General features: G+C 39.0%; 1 protein-coding gene across 1 annotated transcript; it reads right to left on the reverse strand.

Moving 5' to 3' along the window:
• Positions 1-228: 228 nt before the first annotated feature.
• Positions 229-4,245, reverse strand: LOC124258707 (perlustrin-like). Its single transcript, XM_046692782.1, has 3 exons — positions 3,958-4,245; positions 1,816-1,956; positions 229-331 (listed from the first exon to the last, which is right to left on the reverse strand). Exons 1-3 carry the CDS (start codon positions 4,197-4,199, stop codon positions 310-312), a joined length of 405 nt encoding a protein of 134 aa, XP_046548738.1. The 5' UTR covers positions 4,200-4,245; the 3' UTR covers positions 229-309.
• Between the last annotated feature and the right edge of the window lie 14,383 nt (positions 4,246-18,628).

The raw sequence follows: 18,628 nt of genomic DNA on the forward strand, positions 1-18,628 counted from the left end.
TTGAAACCTAATAAAATTTCACGGAAAGTCAAAACTTTATTTTTTTAACGTTGTTTGCTATTGGCTCCATTTTACAGAGAATTGGTGATCTGACAAATATCGCTACTGTATCTGTACGAGTGTTAGTGCGTGCTGTTGTTGCATGACACATCCCGCATTTTGACTGATCCTTCCACAAAAATATCGTTCTATGACATTTTGGGTATGTATTTCCAACAACGACTTCAGTTTTTCAAGAACAAACCGTGATTTATTTACAGAGGGCACATTTTACATAAATGCATTACTGATAGAAATAGTGAATGGTCTTCACGTGATCAGAGTTTTTTTTCTGAAAAAAAAAATAATCCCGATAATAACTTTAGAGGATCAAACACAAAACTAGAAATCAACAGCACTGGAAATCGAATGGTGTATATGTGTCCTTCTCTTCATTAATTTATCTATTCATTCATTCAATCATTCATTTATTCATTCATTCATTCATTCATTCATTCATTCATTCATTCATTCATTCATTCATTCATTCATTCATTCATCATGTACATAAATACACTTCATCTTTTCCATATGATGGGAAATTCTCTGTTCTGCCTTCGTCACGCCGAAGACCTGGGTTCGATTCCAGACATGGTACAGTGTCTGAAGCCCATTTCTGGTGTCCCCACCATGTTATTGTTAGAATATTTCTAAAAGCGGCCTAAAACTAACTCTCTCACTCATTCATTCGCCCATCATGTACATAAATGCACTTCATATTCCCCATATGATGAGAAATTCTGTGTTCTGTGATGTCGTGTCCAGTCGTTATAGGCAAAGCAAAATCCTCAAAGCAACCTTTGCCTATTATATACTTAACTTATATCGATGGAAACCGCCTTTATTGAAATAACTTAAATGATGTGATTAGCCGACTACTCAAGGCAGGGGGGGGGAGGGGTATGCAAATATCATGACGCTATTTTTTATGTCGCAGAGTTGCCTCCCTTGGCCATGCCAGAAACCCTTGCTTATGGGTTCGAATCTCGGTCCGTCCTGTGTGTGTCTTTCTCACCTTGGATTTCACCAAAGTGGTAGCTGTGTGGCACCTGCATTACTTCGAGTTTTCCTCCGACAGAGAGCTGGTCAGATGAGGGATAACTGATTGAGTGTAATAGTGTTCACACAAACCAAACTGAGTCAGTGTCATATGACTTGTTTACATAGTAATGCGTTGAGAATAATATAGAATACATAATATGGTCGTCATTCGTATGAATAATTGGCAGTGAGTAAGGGGTAGGGGCTAGGGACAAGAGACATAGGCGTCTCCGTTCGCTGTCCACTACACCTGCCCGAAACTGATTAAATAAGCTTGTCACCAAGTGATCTTGGGTTTCATCAAACTTGAGTGAGTGAGTATGGTTTCACGCCACGTTAAGCAATATTCTAGCAATATTACGGCGGGGGACACCAGAAATGGTCTTTGCACATTGTACCCATGTGGGGAATCGAACCGGGTCTTCAGCGTGACAAGCGGATGTTTTAACCATTAGGCTGCCCCACCGCCCCTTCACCAAACTGGAAAAAATCCTGCACGTCCACGTCAGACTGACAAGCCGTTACTTCCTTGAAGTACATTACGTAAATACTTCGAGTAATCTGAGGTTCGACACAAATGCAACATGATAATTAAAGTAAGAACATGCATAGACCAAGCCTCTACTTCGAGACAGCCGTATCGTCGACACATCAAAGCTCGACACAACGGTGTGTTACTGTCACTAACATACTGCTAAATGCAGCGTAAACCTCTTACCCATTAATGACACTTACCTTAACTGACACTGGAGAGTTTTAGTTTGTAGAGATGTCGAGATGGGCACACACCCCTTGAAACTGGGAAAATTTGGCACGTTTTTATACGCTTCTATCTTGTTACCACTTGACTTAAAGCACCAAAGATCAAACTGGCACCTGGAAAACAAAACTTGCCTTGACCCGTGGGCTTCAATGTCCTGTATACTAGTATATTTATAATCGCACCACCGTATATATAATAATCTCACTCGGATCGTTATATATGCCCCCTCCACTTCATGTTACATTGCTGCCTGACAACGGTACAATATCCTGTATCGAATCTAGTATGCCACTCAAGGAAGTTGCAAGCATATCATTCTACACATTTAACACACTGTACACTGTACATGTTACATATACATACTATGTATCAATTTACGCGTTTCTCGTCCCATAGTAAAGTATAGATATGTCAGTATTGTCGTCAGCTGTAGTAAAGTACTTAGTATATCATTGTGCACATATATATCAGTATAGCGGTAAACACATATTGCACACTATAGTGAAGTACAAGTAAATCAGTATTGTATTACACATATCATACACGGTCGTACAAAATGAATAAATCAGTATACAAATATTATATGCTATAGTAAAGTATAAGTATATCAGTAAACACATATAATACAAAGTAGCATAGTATAGGTAAATAGTATACCACCCACTATAGTAAATCATACGTAAATCAGTATACACATAGACAGTGTCAGTATACGCTGTATACACATAGACGGTGTCAGTATACGCTTTATACACATAGACAGTGTCAATATACCCTGTATACACTTAGACTGTCAGTTTACGCTGTATACACATAGACATTGTCAGTATACGCTTTATACACATAGACAGTGTCAGTATACGCTGTATACACATAGACTGTCAGTTTACGCTGTATACACATAGACGGTGTCAGTATACGCTGTATACACAGACAGTGTCAGTACACGCTGTATACACAGACATTGTCAGCATACGCTGTATACACAGACAGTGTCAGTATACGCTGTATACACATAGACTATCAGTTTACGCTGTATACACATAGGCAGTGTCAGTTTACGCTGTATACACATAGACGGTGTCAGTTTACGCTGTATACACATAGACAGTGTCAGTACACGCTGTATACACAGACAGTGTCAGTATACGCTTTATACACATAGACAGTGTCAGTATACGCTCTATACACATAGACTGTCAGTATACGCTGTATACACATAGACAGTGTCAGTATACGCTCTATACACATAGACTGTCAGTATACGCTGTATACACATAGACTGTCAGTATACGCTCTATACACATAGACTGTCAGTATACGCTTTATACACATAGACATTGTCAGTATACGCTCTATACACATAGACTGTCAGTACACGCTGTATACACATAGACAGTGTCAGTATACGCTGTATACACATAGACAGTGTCAGTATACGCTGTATACACAGACAGTGTCAGTATACGCTGTATACACATAGACAGTGTCAGTATACGCTCTATACACATATGTCACACATACGATATAGTAAAGTGTAAATATATCATTACAGTATTAACATATCACACGTCATAGTAAGTACATGCATGTCATTATACACAGATAACGCACCACATATACAGGACAAAAACTCAACTGAAACGAGAACTCTCTAAAATTGTTGTTCTTGCTGTCTTTGTTCATGAGTTCCTGCCAATACTAAATGAACAATTGAAGACTTATACAATAGGATGAGAGTAGGTTAGGATGAGTGAGTTTAGTTTTACGCCGCACTCAGCAATATTCCAGTCATATGTGCCGGTCTGGAAATAATCGATCCGGACCAGACAATCCGGTGATAAACAACATGAGCATCAATCTACGCAATTGGGATACGGTGGCATATGTCAACCAAGTCAGCGAGCCTGACCATCCGATCCCGTAATCGCCTCTTACGACAAGCATGGGTTACTGAAGATCAATTCTAACCCGGACCTTCACGGGTATGTAGGTTCGGAGATGAAGGGACTGCTTAATGTAACAATATTGCATTGGGCGGGGTAGCTTGGGGTACACAAGAATTGGAAAATAAATTTCAGACTTGGCACAAACACGAAAACGTTTTGAAATACCTTTGTGTCAAGCTTCCGCAGGGTTGTCCAAGCTCAAGTGGACATTTTGGGCAACAACCGCAAGGGGCGTACACGTAGTTCGGAGGTTGACAGGGTAAACCGACGGTCGTGCAAGCAACATCTTCACAGCTAGTACAAGTCAAGGCATCGGAATACAGGGCAAGACTCAGGAACACAAAGACACCCAACATCATCTTGCAAACTGTCTTGCACGAGTTGATTACAAGACTTGGACGATTCATGCAACAGGATTAATACAACACAGGCACCTGCGTTGCTTATATGGGTGTTTGAGGCATCGCGGGGATTAGAGTGTCGTGTTTTAAAGCTTAAAAATCTATTTGTGAAATGAAAAAGTTCTCTAGAACGGCTTGTTTGGCATGTTTAAGGAAATATCATTTCAAACAGAGACAAGTCAGCTTGCATTTGACAACTCACCTTACATTTGATACCTTATAACTGACACCTTCCTTGGCATTTGTCATACCTCATCAGCTGAAACCTTCTACTTTACCAGTGTGGCTAGCTTTTTAAAGGAAAATACAGTTGGGCCCATTGTAAACTGTTTTGAATAATGTACTGTCTGCGTGGCAGTGTTATTCCGCAAGATAATGTCTGTCTGACAGTGTTATTCCATAGGTACTGTCTGTGTGGCAGTGTTATTCCATAAGGTACTGTCTGTGTGGCAGTGTTATTCCATAAGGTACTGTCTGTGCGGCAGTGTTATTCCATAATGTACTGTCTGTGCGGCACTGTAATTCCCTAAGGTACTGTCTGTGTGGCAGTGTTTTTCCATAAGGTACTGTCTGTGTGGCAGTGTTATTCCATAAGGTACTCTTTGTATGGATGTGTCCGTGTGGCATTCCAAGTCCTTTATTCCATAAGGTAAGGATGTGATTCCATGAGGAATACAAGGATGTGTAAACCTTTATCTTGTATCTTCTATAGTCTGTTTGCAGTGAAAACGTACCGATGAATGTCACTTTAAACAAAAAAGTAAATCAAGTTAAGTGAAATTACGATTGCGAATCCTCATAATTTTACCTTGACAAATGAACATTTACATCTCAGAATTTTATTCAACTTAGGATAAAAGGTGTTTAACAAACGATCAAGTGCACAGGGGCTTGTAACGCTAAAAACTGCCATCATCTCAGAGGTACTTAGGATAAAAGGTGTTTAACAAACGATCAAGTGCACAGGGGCTTGTAACGCTAAAAACTGCCATCAAGGTATATACTGTCACTGACGGGGTCTTAGTGCTATATATATATAGTACTAAGACCCCGTCAGTGACAGTATACTATAGTACTAAGACCCCGTCAGTGACAGTATATACCTTGAGGGCAGTTTTTAGCGTTACAAGCCCCTGTGAACAAGTGCTTGCGGTGATATAATCTCTCTCACCTCAACATAAGATACGGTCAATGTCAACATAGTGGGAACGTTAACGATTCACTGTGAAACAATAAGGATGCAGTGGTTGTGAAGCCCATGGTTGGATCCAGGAATTTTGAAAGAGGGGGCTCAGGGGGTTAAAAACCCCTGAACCCCCCTTGGCTCCGCCAACGCAATTTTTTTTTTCAATGTGGTCTTAAGTCATTTTCAAAAAGGGGGGTCGAACCCCTCCTCCCCTTGGATCCGCCACTGAAGCCAATCATAACTCAGCTTTCAGACGATATGGATTCTTATCTCGTGGCCTCTGTCTCAACATAAGAGCAACCTATGAGTGTCCGTTCCTTCTTTCATTCGTTCCTTCCTTCCTTTCTTCTTCGTTTGTTCGTTCGTTCCCTCCTCCTTTCGTTTGTTCATTCCTTCCTTCGTTCGCTCTTTCGTTGCCTCGTTCGCCGAACACAACAATATTCCAGCTATATGACAGTGGTCTGTAAATAATCTGGACTTCAGACAGTCCAGTGTTTGACATCTTGAGCATCGATCTATAACACATGTGTCAAGCCAGACAACCCGATCCCGGTAGTCGCTTCTTACCACAAGCATGGGTTGCTTAGATCTTCAGGGTCACAGAACAAAAGACTGCACACGCTGAGATTACTTCTATGAACATGATCCAGACAAATAACTGTACGTTTCATCATTAAATTCTTTTTTCTTAGTCTGTGACGGTCGAAGAATGTTGTCCAGTACAAAGATGTTTGTTCGTGTTTGATATTGGCAAGATATTTGTATACCAGCTGTGAAATTACGTAGATTGTGAGTTCCACACCTTAGTGTAAACAGAAAGTAGAAAAGTGTACATTTAAAGCTCTGTTGAATGATTTAAATGAACAATTGCTTTTGTTTACATTCATGACAAGTCACTTGACTGCGACATCCGTATATTTAAATAATGACTAGACCGGGTTTCCAAAACGACATTCTGTGTAGTATCCTTTTTGTGTAGGGTATGCCACGAGCAGAAAAAAACTATTAAAGTAATTAACTGATATAACCAATTTCAAAACAGATTATTCACTGTCCCATCAAACTGCTCTTGCACTCGTGAAGCGGACGTTTTAGTCTATTGTTTATATCTAAAACCATGATCGTAACACAGCAAGGTAGGTAACTGACCAAAAGAAACATGCATACAATACTTTAGACAGATTTGTCAGAGGTATGTTTTACGGAAATATTTGAATTTATCAAGTGGACAAATGACATTGGAGGTTGCTAAATATGTTCCAGTCATTCATATTTTTCATCAACATGACAGTGTTCATACATCAAGACAAAAGTTCACAATTAAAGTCATTGTCAGTTCAGCTGACTTGCGACACATTTACCTTTATTTTCTTTAAATATCTATATATGTGACTTTGTCAGACCTTGCCCCAGGGTGAACATTTAATGCATATCAGCCAGCTCTGACATATAGAGACAATGCACCTCTTGAACCTGTACTTTAAAATTAATGATAAAACTTTATAAATAGTGGAAACAGGACAGTCGTGACAGGAATGAACCTTGGATGTAGGATATGACCATCAAACTCTTCTTCCTTTTTCCAAACCGAAATCAAAATTTCTGTTAAGAGTACATCATGGTGCAAGTTACCTATTTAAGAAATACACTTCGCTCTACCACCATGTATAGTGTAATAAAACACACTTTTGCCTTGAACTATTATAGTTAAAGCACGAGGACGCTTGCGTCCGAGTGCTTTAACGTTATAATAGTTCAGGGCGAAAGTGTGTTTTATTACACTATACATGGTGGTAGGGCGAAGTGTATTTCTTTTTCTAAGATGCCAAATTTAATACTTTCAAAAGATAATTACGATTGATTTAAGGCAGAAAACAAACGACGGTGTCGGTGACCTAAATTAAGAATCCTCGCACAGGGCTAACTGGCGCGCTGTTCTATTGATGTGTCTGCCCCCTACGTTAAGACGAACGTTACCAGAAAAAAACAAATGATAACAGTTTGATGACGGTTTACGTTCGGATTAAATATCTTCTCTCTGAATTATTTTAATTACATCTGTCATTAACGTAAACCATATGGGGCAATATGAACGTTGCATTTCTACTACCAGCGTAAGTTTAGATCAGTACATCCAGAGGAAGTTGAGTAGTCAAGCGACATTCCACGAATGCATTGTGGGAATGTAAACATTACGAACGTTACCGTGTCGCTGAAAACTTGTGAGTCGAAATGACACATTTTAACCGTCGTAAAACATAAACGTAATGTTTCCACCAGTGATGTTAGCTGCGTGAAGCAACAGCAAACCAAGAAACTGGATGCAACGGTGTAGTTTACTGTAGGAGGCCGTACGAGGCGATGACAACTGACATGCATCGTGACGTCGCTTACATTGTGACGTAATGTAAAATGGTTCGATTACGAGGGGGCACACTAGAATGGCGCAGTGACGGGATAACGTCATTCAATTGTTACGTCATCAAAAAACTATACCTTTATTGTCTCATAATGTATTTTTTTTTCGATTGTTCTAACCGCTAGGCATCTTAGAAAACAAAACACACGACCTCTAACAACTAAATCACTCATTTATACGTTACTGTACGTATCTGACAAATATAGCGTCTGTATCAGTCATGTGTTAGTGAGTGCTGTTGCATATTCTAGATACATCACCGTGCCCATGAAAGTTCTACAATTAAGTCTTCATAAGGACCAAACCGTCACATAGCGTGACACATTCTGCATTTAGACTGCTCCTCCATCACAGGGACGTCAGTCATTTTAAAAAACGTGATTTATTTACAGAGAGCACATTTTACATAAATGCATTACTGCATGTTTAACAATGCGACTGACTGAAATAGTGTCTGGTGTCTGTTTGCTTGAGTGTCTTCAGAGGCTGTTTCTGAAAACAGATAAATAATTCCGATGATGGCTTCAAACACAAAACTAGAAATCAACAGTAATCAACTGTTGTATATATGTCCCTTCCCTTCTTTCCTTCATTCATTCATTCATCATGCACATAAATACTCTTTCCATAATATATTTTCCATATGATAGGAAATTATCTGTTCTGTACGGAAGCTACCGAATTCTGCCGGCGATATCTCTCTCAGAGCCGTGAAATGGTGCTTTGGTGAACATTCATGCGTCGGGCAACTGCACGTTGAGACTGGCCAGCTTCAAGCAAACCAATGGCGATATGACCGTTGGCTTCACTTAGACGTGGCATTTTGCGTTCGTCAACAATAATCCAAATACAGTGAATAATCGACAGACAGCGATCAACCTTTTATACCCATCATTGAGACTATCTGATCCCCAACTTTCACGTGCATTGTGTATTCTGTGACACTACACGCCGAAATTGAAAATCATGCCGTTAAATACGGGTATTTTACGGATGGTGCGTTTTGTTGTGATGTTTCAAAACATAAACACCATTGGACTCATAAACATAGCAAACCCTTTTGTAAACTGAATCACGTTTTAATTCAATGCTGAAATTGATATTTTCATGATGCGTTTCTTTTTGGGAGAGTATATCAATACAAGTAACTATAATGACAATTCTTTGCCTTTTAATTTCGTATTGTTTTACGCCGTACTCAACATTTGTCCACCCCAGTCAAGTCAACCTGTAAACAATTACGAAAAAGCCAATAACATTTTCTCACCGTGGCCCTACTACGCTTCCGTAGTTCTGTAATCTCGTGCCCAGTCGTTTTAGGCAAAGCAAAATTTTCAAAGCAATGTGTAAAACTTAACGACTTCTTTTATTGACTTTTAAATGACTAGAATGATGTGGTTCGATTCCCAAAATCGGTACAGTGAGTGAAGCCCATTTCTGTTGTCCCCCTCTGGTAAAAGCGGCGTAAAACTAACTCACTCACTTTCTTACTTTAAATCGACACTGACCTTGAGAGTTTTAGCTTGTACAGACGTCGACCCTGGCGCACACACCCTTGAAATTGAGATACCATGGCACGTATTTATAGGCTTCTATCTTGTTCCTTTTTCGCCTCAAGCACCAAAGATCAAACTGGCACCTAGAAAATAAAATTTGCCATGCATAAAATATGCACATATACGGCATCACAGTAAAGGACAAATAGACAACTGAAGCGACAACTCTCTCAAATACTGTTCTACACGTGAAGATCGGGGATAAAACTGGTATTCATGCTTGTCGTAAGGGCCGACTAATGGGATCGGGTTCTCACTGACTTGGTTGGCATGTCAACGTAACCCAACTGCATAGATCGATGCTCATGCTGTTGTTCACTGGATTGTCAGGTCCAGACTTGATTATTTACAGACAGCCGCCATATAGCTTGACTATTGCTGAGTGCGGCATTACACAACCAACAAACAAACAAAAACTGTTATATTCGAATAATCACAACGAAGTATAACGAAGTAAAATAAAATGAACCATTGGAGATTTACACAGTAGGATGAGAGTAGGTTGGGAGGGGTAGGGGCTGCATTAACGCAACAATATTGCATTGGGTCCGGGTCTGTGTTGGGTTTTGAGGACACAAGAATCGGGAATGGATTTCACAAATCGTACAAAAACAACTTCAAATACCTTTGTGTGAAGCTTCCGCATGGTTGTCCAAGCTCAAGTGGACATTCTGGGCAACAACCGCAAGGCGGGTACACGTATTCCGATGGCTTACAGGGTAAGCCGATGTACGGGCAAGGAGTATTTTCACAGCTAGCGCATGACAAGGCATCAGAATACAGGGCAAGACTCAAGACCACTAAGACACCCAACATCATCTTGCAAACTGTCTTACACTAATTGAGTACAAGATCTGGCAGACTTATACAACAGCATCAATACAACACGGGCACCTGCATTGTTTATATAGGCATGTCGTGCATTATAGTGACATGTTTATAGCTTAAAAATGCTAATTGGGGAAAAAAATTCTAAAACGGTATGTTTGGCATGTTTACGATGAGAAAATGTTAGCGTTTCCAACAGATACACCTCACCTTGCATTTGATAGCTAACCTTATATTTGATACCTTACAACTGGCACCTTAATTGCCATTTGTCATACATCGTCATCTGAAACTTTCCACTTTACCAGTTGATTCCATGGGATACTGTCGGTATGATGTGTGATTCCAGTAGGTAGTGTCTGTATGGTTGTGTGATCCAATGAGATACTGTCTGTATGGTTGTGATAAAGCTTAGGGTATGTTTTACTGCACATTCTATCTCCATGCAAAGCAAAGTTTCACCGTGATATATAGCCTAGAAAGTGGTTTTACATAGTTCTATCTCCATAACATTACACAACTTGTTAGTTCCACAGTATTCCAAGTGGTTATTGGAACAATCAGCAAATCCAGTTCGATCACGTGCCATGGAGATGACACAATCTGGAAGGTACCATCATTATAGTCATACAAATAGAACATTAGAACATTGTCTTTATTTATGATTTATTCATTGTAATTCGTAAGCTATGAAAATAAACAAATAAAACAAGTTAAAACAACACAAATACAACCTGGTACAGTAGAAATAATCATACAATAATCGTACAATAATGATTTATCTGCATTTCTGATACATAGAACACTCTGGTTCTGAACAAAATTTACAAATCTATTTGGCCGAGTGTTCTATCTCCAAGTGTTTTTCGTTAATTACTTATTTGTTTCAAAAGCTTTAACATACTTTTGGTTATTGCCTAAGTCTTGTTGATATTTTAACACCTGTATGTGCACAGTTCCAAAGAATTTGATCGAATATATTTGAAAATATTGTTGCTCTTAACTTCAAGATTGATCTTCTCGAAAATAGTTTTTTTAAGGACCTAGAACATTCTGGTTTTCAGACGACGATGTGTAGCTAATAGCCCAATAGAGACATCCATACATAAGTTATTTTATATATATTAGTAAGACATGTGTTTTAGGGAAATATAAGAATTTGTAAAGTGGACATACAACAGTGGAGGTTGCTTAATACCAAACTAATTTCTTAATGAAATGTTATGTCTCGAATATGATGGCTCTAAATAGGTGACGTACATATGTTTTGACTTTCAGCTGTACATGATTTTGGCGCCTACGCAATTTATGCAGTTAATGCCAAAGCTAAATATTTTACATCCAGAACATAGTTTGAATTAAACTACATGTCATTGGCTGATGAGATTATAATTGTTCTTTCTGGTAACCAAAACCTTAAAATTGAACGAACTTTAATTTTCAAGATTGTTTAATAATCGATAAGAAGCTATATAATGGAGACTTGACCAGGCAAACCATTAACTGATATGGATGTAATCAGTGATGCTTGGGGTCACGGTACAGTCACAATCATTTAACATCCGACCACCTCTTCCACTGAGTCGTCTCCAACGACAATATCGGCCACTTGAGAATCCCTATGGGGTTTGGATATTTAAGTGGTGTCGCTTTTGTTGGTAGTGTTTATATAACTATAACTAGAGGGAAATGGTTTTCGCCTGGAAAGTTACCTGACTCAGTTGTGATGTTAAGGATTAATTTTGTATGTAATGTAAAAGAGGTTTAGGGGATGAAAACACATTTACTTTACATGTATAACTTTTAATAAACTGTTTAGGAGACATTCTAGAAGTTCCGAGTAATAGGAATGACAAGTCGTTATGGATGATCAACTTCTTTATTGTGAAATAGCGCCGTTTCGGTACAGATACTTGTACCGTTTTCAAACATCATATTGATCATCCATAAAGACTAGTCTTGTCATTCCTAACTCTTAATAACCTGAAAATTATGTATATACCCCAAAAGTACTTAAGTAAACCACCAAAAATTGCATTCTCTTCTTTCATGACTCCTAGAAATTATACCGATACTTTACACCTGTCAATATATTCAAAGCATGCTACTAACTTATTGTATATCCATGGTGCTGTAACACTGCATGTAACATCCGACTGTGTATGTTACTCTGTATATTGGTTATTCTATGTGTTCTTCTGAACGCCTCTGGGGCGGCGGGGTAGCTCAGTGGTTAAAGCGTTCGCGCGGGTTCGATTCCCCACATGGGTACACTGTGTGAAGCCCTATTCTGGTGTCCCCCGCCATGATGTTGGTAGAATATTGCTAAAAGCAGCGAAAAACCATCACTCACTCACTCTTAACACTTCTAAATACACAAAAGTTGGATAATCAGACCAAACAATAGACATTCGGTCAAAATACCTACAAGTGAGGTTAAGACACTCGCCAGGTGACCACTGTCACCACCCGATCCCATTTAACAGCCAAGAAAGGCGTTCTCGTAGATCCGTTCCACCAAGCGTTAGTAGAGTTGTGCTTTAACATAGACTTGCTAGTGTCGTGGAGTCACGTTCGCTTTGTAGGACGGGGCCCCCGGGGACCTATATCAACCAGCGTCACGACTGGGTTGATCTAGCTGTGTGACAAATGCAGTGGCATAAATGTGGCAGCTAAAAGATTTTTTAGTTTTTAGCTTTCGAATGGGCCTGGCACTGTTTCTGACATTTCCTTAATTGTTTATCATCACGAAAATACGTCCACTTGTAAATGATTCATCTCGCCTCTAGACATACCAGACAGTATGAGATGAATAATCATGCCGCACATGACACATTAAACAATAGTTACTGTCAAAAACCGTCAGGCAAACTAGGTAATTGAAAATTGGATTTGATCTAAAATAACAAACGTTACCATAACGTTACAAGGCGGAAAATACCCGTCGTAACTCTGCAAACTGTTGTCCAAAGCACAAACTATGATACCCTTGTCAAATACATCACCATTGCAAACATAGTTCTAGTTTATTTTCATTTTAGCCATTTTCAAAGATGGTTGTTTACATTCTATTTCTTGCTAGTAAATTAAGGTTTTCATATAAATACGGTATTTGAGGTAAAGAGATGCAACAGTGAATATTGTGAGTCATCATCGCGGTAGACAGACAGGATGAATCACTGTCGTAGCTTTTACTTCTGAAATGTGTTTCCATACACATTGTCTGTGTGTACTCTTTTCTTGAGTGAGTGAGTTTGGTTTTACTCTGCTTTCAGCTATATAATGAAGGAGGAACGCCGGAAAGCCTTTTCTTGCCCAATGAGGATGGACATGTTGCTGACAAGAAACATAATCATGGGAGAACCAGAATAGGGTTCTGATACGTCTAAGGGCGCAACTCGAATTATGACACATCTAACGACTGGATCATTCGTTCACCCGGTGAGCGTATAATCTGTCAAAAAGCTTAATCAGTATTCATACATTTAAATATATATTTTATTCTTAATCACACATTGACGATTACGAGTGTGAAGTGAATGGTCCTGAACAGCAAACAGAGAATCTTCTTTTTTCGCTTCTTCAGACCAGCCATTAGAACTCTTCATGGCTGCTTTTCTTCTCCTACCACACTTAAACTCGGAGCACTGGTCGTTCAGAGAGCCTTCCTGTGAAACACTGAGCCTGTACCGATTAGATATGGCACTCTTTGGATGAAATCATTTCTGTACCTCAGTACTGAACCAACAATATCGACATAGGCGCATAATTTCAGGACAGACATTTTGAAGACTAAATACGGCATCACGTTGTTTTGTCAGGTGCTTGTTTACGTGACTGACTGACTTGACTGAGTTTGGTTTTACGCCGCTTTTAGCAATATTTCCAGCAACATCACGGCGGGGACACCGGAAATGGGCTTTACACATTGTACCCATGTGGGGAATAGAACCGGGTCTTCGGCGGGACGAGCCAACGCTTTAACCATTAGGCTACCCCACCGCCCTGTTTACGTGACACTCACTAATATTATAACTACTTAACGGCGGACTGAATGTAACCAAATACGGTGCCGACAAACCAGTGGTATATATCTTCAAGTCTATTTCGTAGGAGATCTTAGACAATATTACTAACCAAGATTAATTGACCGTGACTATATGGTGTTCTTTCACAGATAGTGGAACCCAAAACTCACCAAAGTCCTTCTATTCATTGAAAAGACTAAATAAATATCAATCAATCAATCTTTTATCAGAACTGATAGCCACAGGCCCATAGTACATGTATATATAGTTTTCAGTAGATTTCTCTTTCATAATAGCCTGATAGATAATAAACTAATATTTCAATTTATATACCGTTAGCAGTTGACAATGACTGTTAACTATGTGTTTTGACAGTTGTTTCGTAAAATAACTGGGTATGTATGTATATTTTATGAAGCCCAATTAAACTTATTACTCTCGGCGCTTGCGTTTACATCTAGATTACGTAACAATTTGTTGGCTTTGGATGAGTAGCGTAGTGGACATGGATAGAGAGTTTTAACCAGTACCGGAATACAACGTTTACGTGTGAACACATGAATAGGACATCTACCTGCTTCTCCTGGACAATTGTGTACTGGCGACATTCGCAAACCAAGGAATCTTTTACATATACAATAATAATACCCTTTCCAAGCGTTTGTGTTTATGAGAGCCCCATAATTCCTACCCGTATAATAATACAGGTAGTATCTTACAGATCGAATATTTTTTAAGTAAACGTCATGTGGCAAATCTTTATTAAAGCTGCAAAGACATTTTGTACCAGATGCCAAAGTTTTCTCCTCCCGTCAGAGGAAGGGACCAATTCAGAGTTCTACTAAATAACTCGCCAAAGATACTGGTAGGAAGTAACAACTTCAAGCGTAGTTGATTTACATGTCCACTTTGAAGATTTTGACATTTTTGATCCTGTTTAATAAAACCATAAAAGTTTAGCTTTATCAAGATTAGAATTTATGGCCCATGTACTACCGTAGGTTTCTAAAGCATCAATATGCCTTTATTGTCTCTCATAATGTATTTTTTCGATTGTTCTAACCGCTAGGCATCTTAGAAAACAAAACACACGACCTCTAACAACTAAATCACTCATTTATACGTTACTGTACGTATCTGACAAATATAGCGTCTGTATCAGTCATGTGTTAGTGAGTGCTGTTGCATATTCTAGATACATCACCGTGCCCATGAAAGTTCTACAATTAAGTCTTCATAAGGACCAAACCGTCACATAGCGTGACACATTCTGCATTTTAGACTGCTCCTCCATCACAGGGACGTCAGTCATTTTAAAAAACGTGATTTATTTACAGAGAGCACATTTTTACATAAATGCATTACTGCATGTTTAACAATGCGACTGACTGAAATAGTGTCTGGTGTCTGTTTGTATTGTGTCTTCAGAGGCTGTTTCTGAAAAACAGATAAATAATTCCGATGATGGCTTCAAACACAAAACTAGAAATCAACAGTAATCGACTGTTGTATATATAATCCCTTCCTTCTTTCCTTCATTCATTCATTCATCATGCACATAAATACTCTTTCCATAATATATTTTCCATATATGATAGGAAATTATCTGTTCTGTACGGAAGCTACCGAATTCTGCCGGCGATATCTCTCAGAGCCGTGAAATGGTGTTTTGGTGAACATTCATGCGTCGGGCAACTGCACGTTGAGACTGGCCAGCTTCAAAGCAAACCAATGGCGATATGACCGTTGGCTTCACTTAGACGTGGCATTTTGCGTTCGTCAACAATAATCCAAATACAGTGAATAATCGACAGACAGCGATCAACCTTTTATACCCATCATTGAGACTATCTGATCCCCAACTTTCACGTGCATTGTGTATTCTGTGACACTACACGCCGAAATTGAAAATCATGCCGTTAAATACGGGTATTTTACGGATGGTGCGTTTTGTTGTGATGTTTCAAAACATAAACACCATTGGACTCATAAACATAGCAAACCCTTTTGTAAACTGAATCACGTTTTAATTCAATGCTGAAATTGATATTTTCATGATGCGTTTCTTTTTGGGAGAGTATATCAATACAAGTAACTATAATGACAATTCTTTGCCTTTTTTAATTTCGTATTGTTTTACGCCGTACTCAACATTTGTCCACCCCAGTCAAGTCAACCTGTAAACAATTACGAAAAAAGCCAATAACATTTTCTCACCGTGGCCCTACTACGCTTCCGTAGTTCTGTAATCTCGTGCCCAGTCGTTTTAGGCAAAGCAAAATTTTCAAAGCAATGTGTAAAACTTAACGACTTCTTTTTATTGACTTTTAAATGACTAGAATGATGTGGTTCGATTCCCAAAATCGGTACAGTGAGTGAAGCCCATTTCTGTTGTCCCCCTCTGGTAAAAGCGGCGTAAAACTAACTCACTCACTTTCTTACTTTAAATCGACACTGACCTTGAGAGTTTTAGCTTGTACAGACGTCGACCCTGGCGCACACACCCTTGAAATTGAGATACCATGGCACGTATTTATAGGCTTCTATCTTGTTCCTTTTTCGCCTCAAGCACCAAAGATCAAACTGGCACCTAGAAAATAAAATTTGCCATGCATAAAATATGCACATATACGGCATCACAGTAAAGGACAAATAGACAACTGAAGCGACAACTCTCTCAAATACTGTTCTACACGTGAAGATCGGGGGATAAAACTGGTATTCATGCTTGTCGTAAGGGCCGACTAATGGGATCGGGTTCTCACTGACTTGGTTGGCATGTCAACGTAACCCAACTGCATAGATCGATGCTCATGCTGTTGTTCACTGGATTATCAGGTCAGACTTGATTATTTACAGACAGCCGCCATATGAGCTTGACTATTGCTGAGTGCGGCATTACACAACCAACAAACAAACAAAACTGTTATATTCGAATAATCACAACGAAGTATAACGAAGTAAAATAAAATGAACCATTGGAGATTTTACACAGTAGGATGAGAGTAGGTTGGGAGGGGTAGGGGCTGCATTAACGCAACAATATTGCATTGGGTCCGGTCTGTGTTGGGTTTTGAGGACACAAGAATCGGGAATGGATTTCACAAATCGTACAAAAACAACTTCAAATACCTTTGTGTGAAGCTTCCGCATGGTTGTCCAAGCTCAAGTGGACATTCTGGGCAACAACCGCAAGGCGGGTACACGTATTCCGATGGCTTACAGGGTAAGCCGATGTACGGGCAAGGAGTATTTTCACAGCTAGCGCATGACAAGGCATCAGAATACAGGGCAAGACTCAAGACCACTAAGACACCCAACATCATCTTGCAAACTGTCTTACACTAATTGAGTACAAGATCTGGCAGACTTATACAACAGCATCAATACAACACGGGCACCTGCATTGTTTATATAGGCATGTCGTGCATTATAGTGACATGTTTATAGCTTAAAAAATGCTAATTGGGGGGAAAAAATTCTCTAAAACGGTATGTTTGGCATGTTTACGATGAGAAAATGTTAGCGTTTCCAACAGATACACCTCACCTTGCATTTGATAGCTAACCTTATATTTGATACCTTACAACTGGCACCTTAATTGCCATTTGTCATACATCGTCATCTGAAACTTTCCACTTTACCAGTTGATTCCATGGGATACTGTCGGTATGATGTGTGATTCCAGTAGGTAGTGTCTGTATGGTTGTGTGATCCAATGAGATACTGTCTGTATGGTTGTGATAAAGCTTAGGGTATGTTTTACTGCACATTCTATCTCCATGCAAAGCAAAGTTTCACCGTGATATATAGCCTAGAAAGTGGTTTTACATAGTTCTATCTCCATAACATTACACAACTTGTTAGTTCCACAGTATTCCAAGTGGTTATTGGAACAATCAGCAAATCCAGTTCGATCACGTGCCATGGAGATGACACAATCTGGAAGGTACCATCATTATAGTCATACAAATAGAACATTAGAACATTGTCTTTATTTATGATTTATTCATTGTAATTCGTAAGCTATGAAAATAAACAAATAAAACAAGTTAAAACAACACAAATACAACCTGGTACAGTAGAAATAATCATACAATAATCGTACAATAATGATTTATCTGCATTTCTGATACATAGAACACTCTGGTTCTGAACAAAATTTACAAATCTATTTGGCCGAGTGTTCTATCTCCAAGTGTTTTTCGTTAATTACTTATTTGTTTCAAAAGCTTTAACATACTTTTGGTTATTGCCTAAGTCTTGTTGATATTTTAACACCTGTATGTGCACAGTTCCAAAGAATTTGATCGAATATATTTGAAAATATTGTTGCTCTTAACTTCAAGATTGATCTTCTCGAAAATAGTTTTTTTAAGGACCTAGAACATTCTGGTTTTCAGACGACGATGTGTAGC

This window comes from Haliotis rubra, unplaced genomic scaffold, assembly GCF_003918875.1.
Source record: "Haliotis rubra isolate DU_JTF1 unplaced genomic scaffold, ASM391887v1 Scf7, whole genome shotgun sequence".
In the NCBI taxonomy this organism is placed as follows: domain Eukaryota; kingdom Metazoa; phylum Mollusca; class Gastropoda; order Lepetellida; family Haliotidae; genus Haliotis; species Haliotis rubra.

Coding starts and splice junctions, on each gene's coding strand:
- LOC124258707 (XM_046692782.1), bottom strand. CDS start 4,199: ATGAATCGTCCAAGTCTTGTAATCAACTCGTGCAAGACAGTTTGCAAG. Junction 1,957..3,957: donor TGCGGAAGCTTGACACAAAG/GTATTTCAAAAC, acceptor TTTGTTTTCCAG/GTGCCAGTTTGATCTTTGGT. Junction 332..1,815: donor ACTCTCCAGTGTCAGTTAAG/GTAAGTGTCATT, acceptor TTTTTTTTTCAG/AAAAAAAACTCTGATCACGT.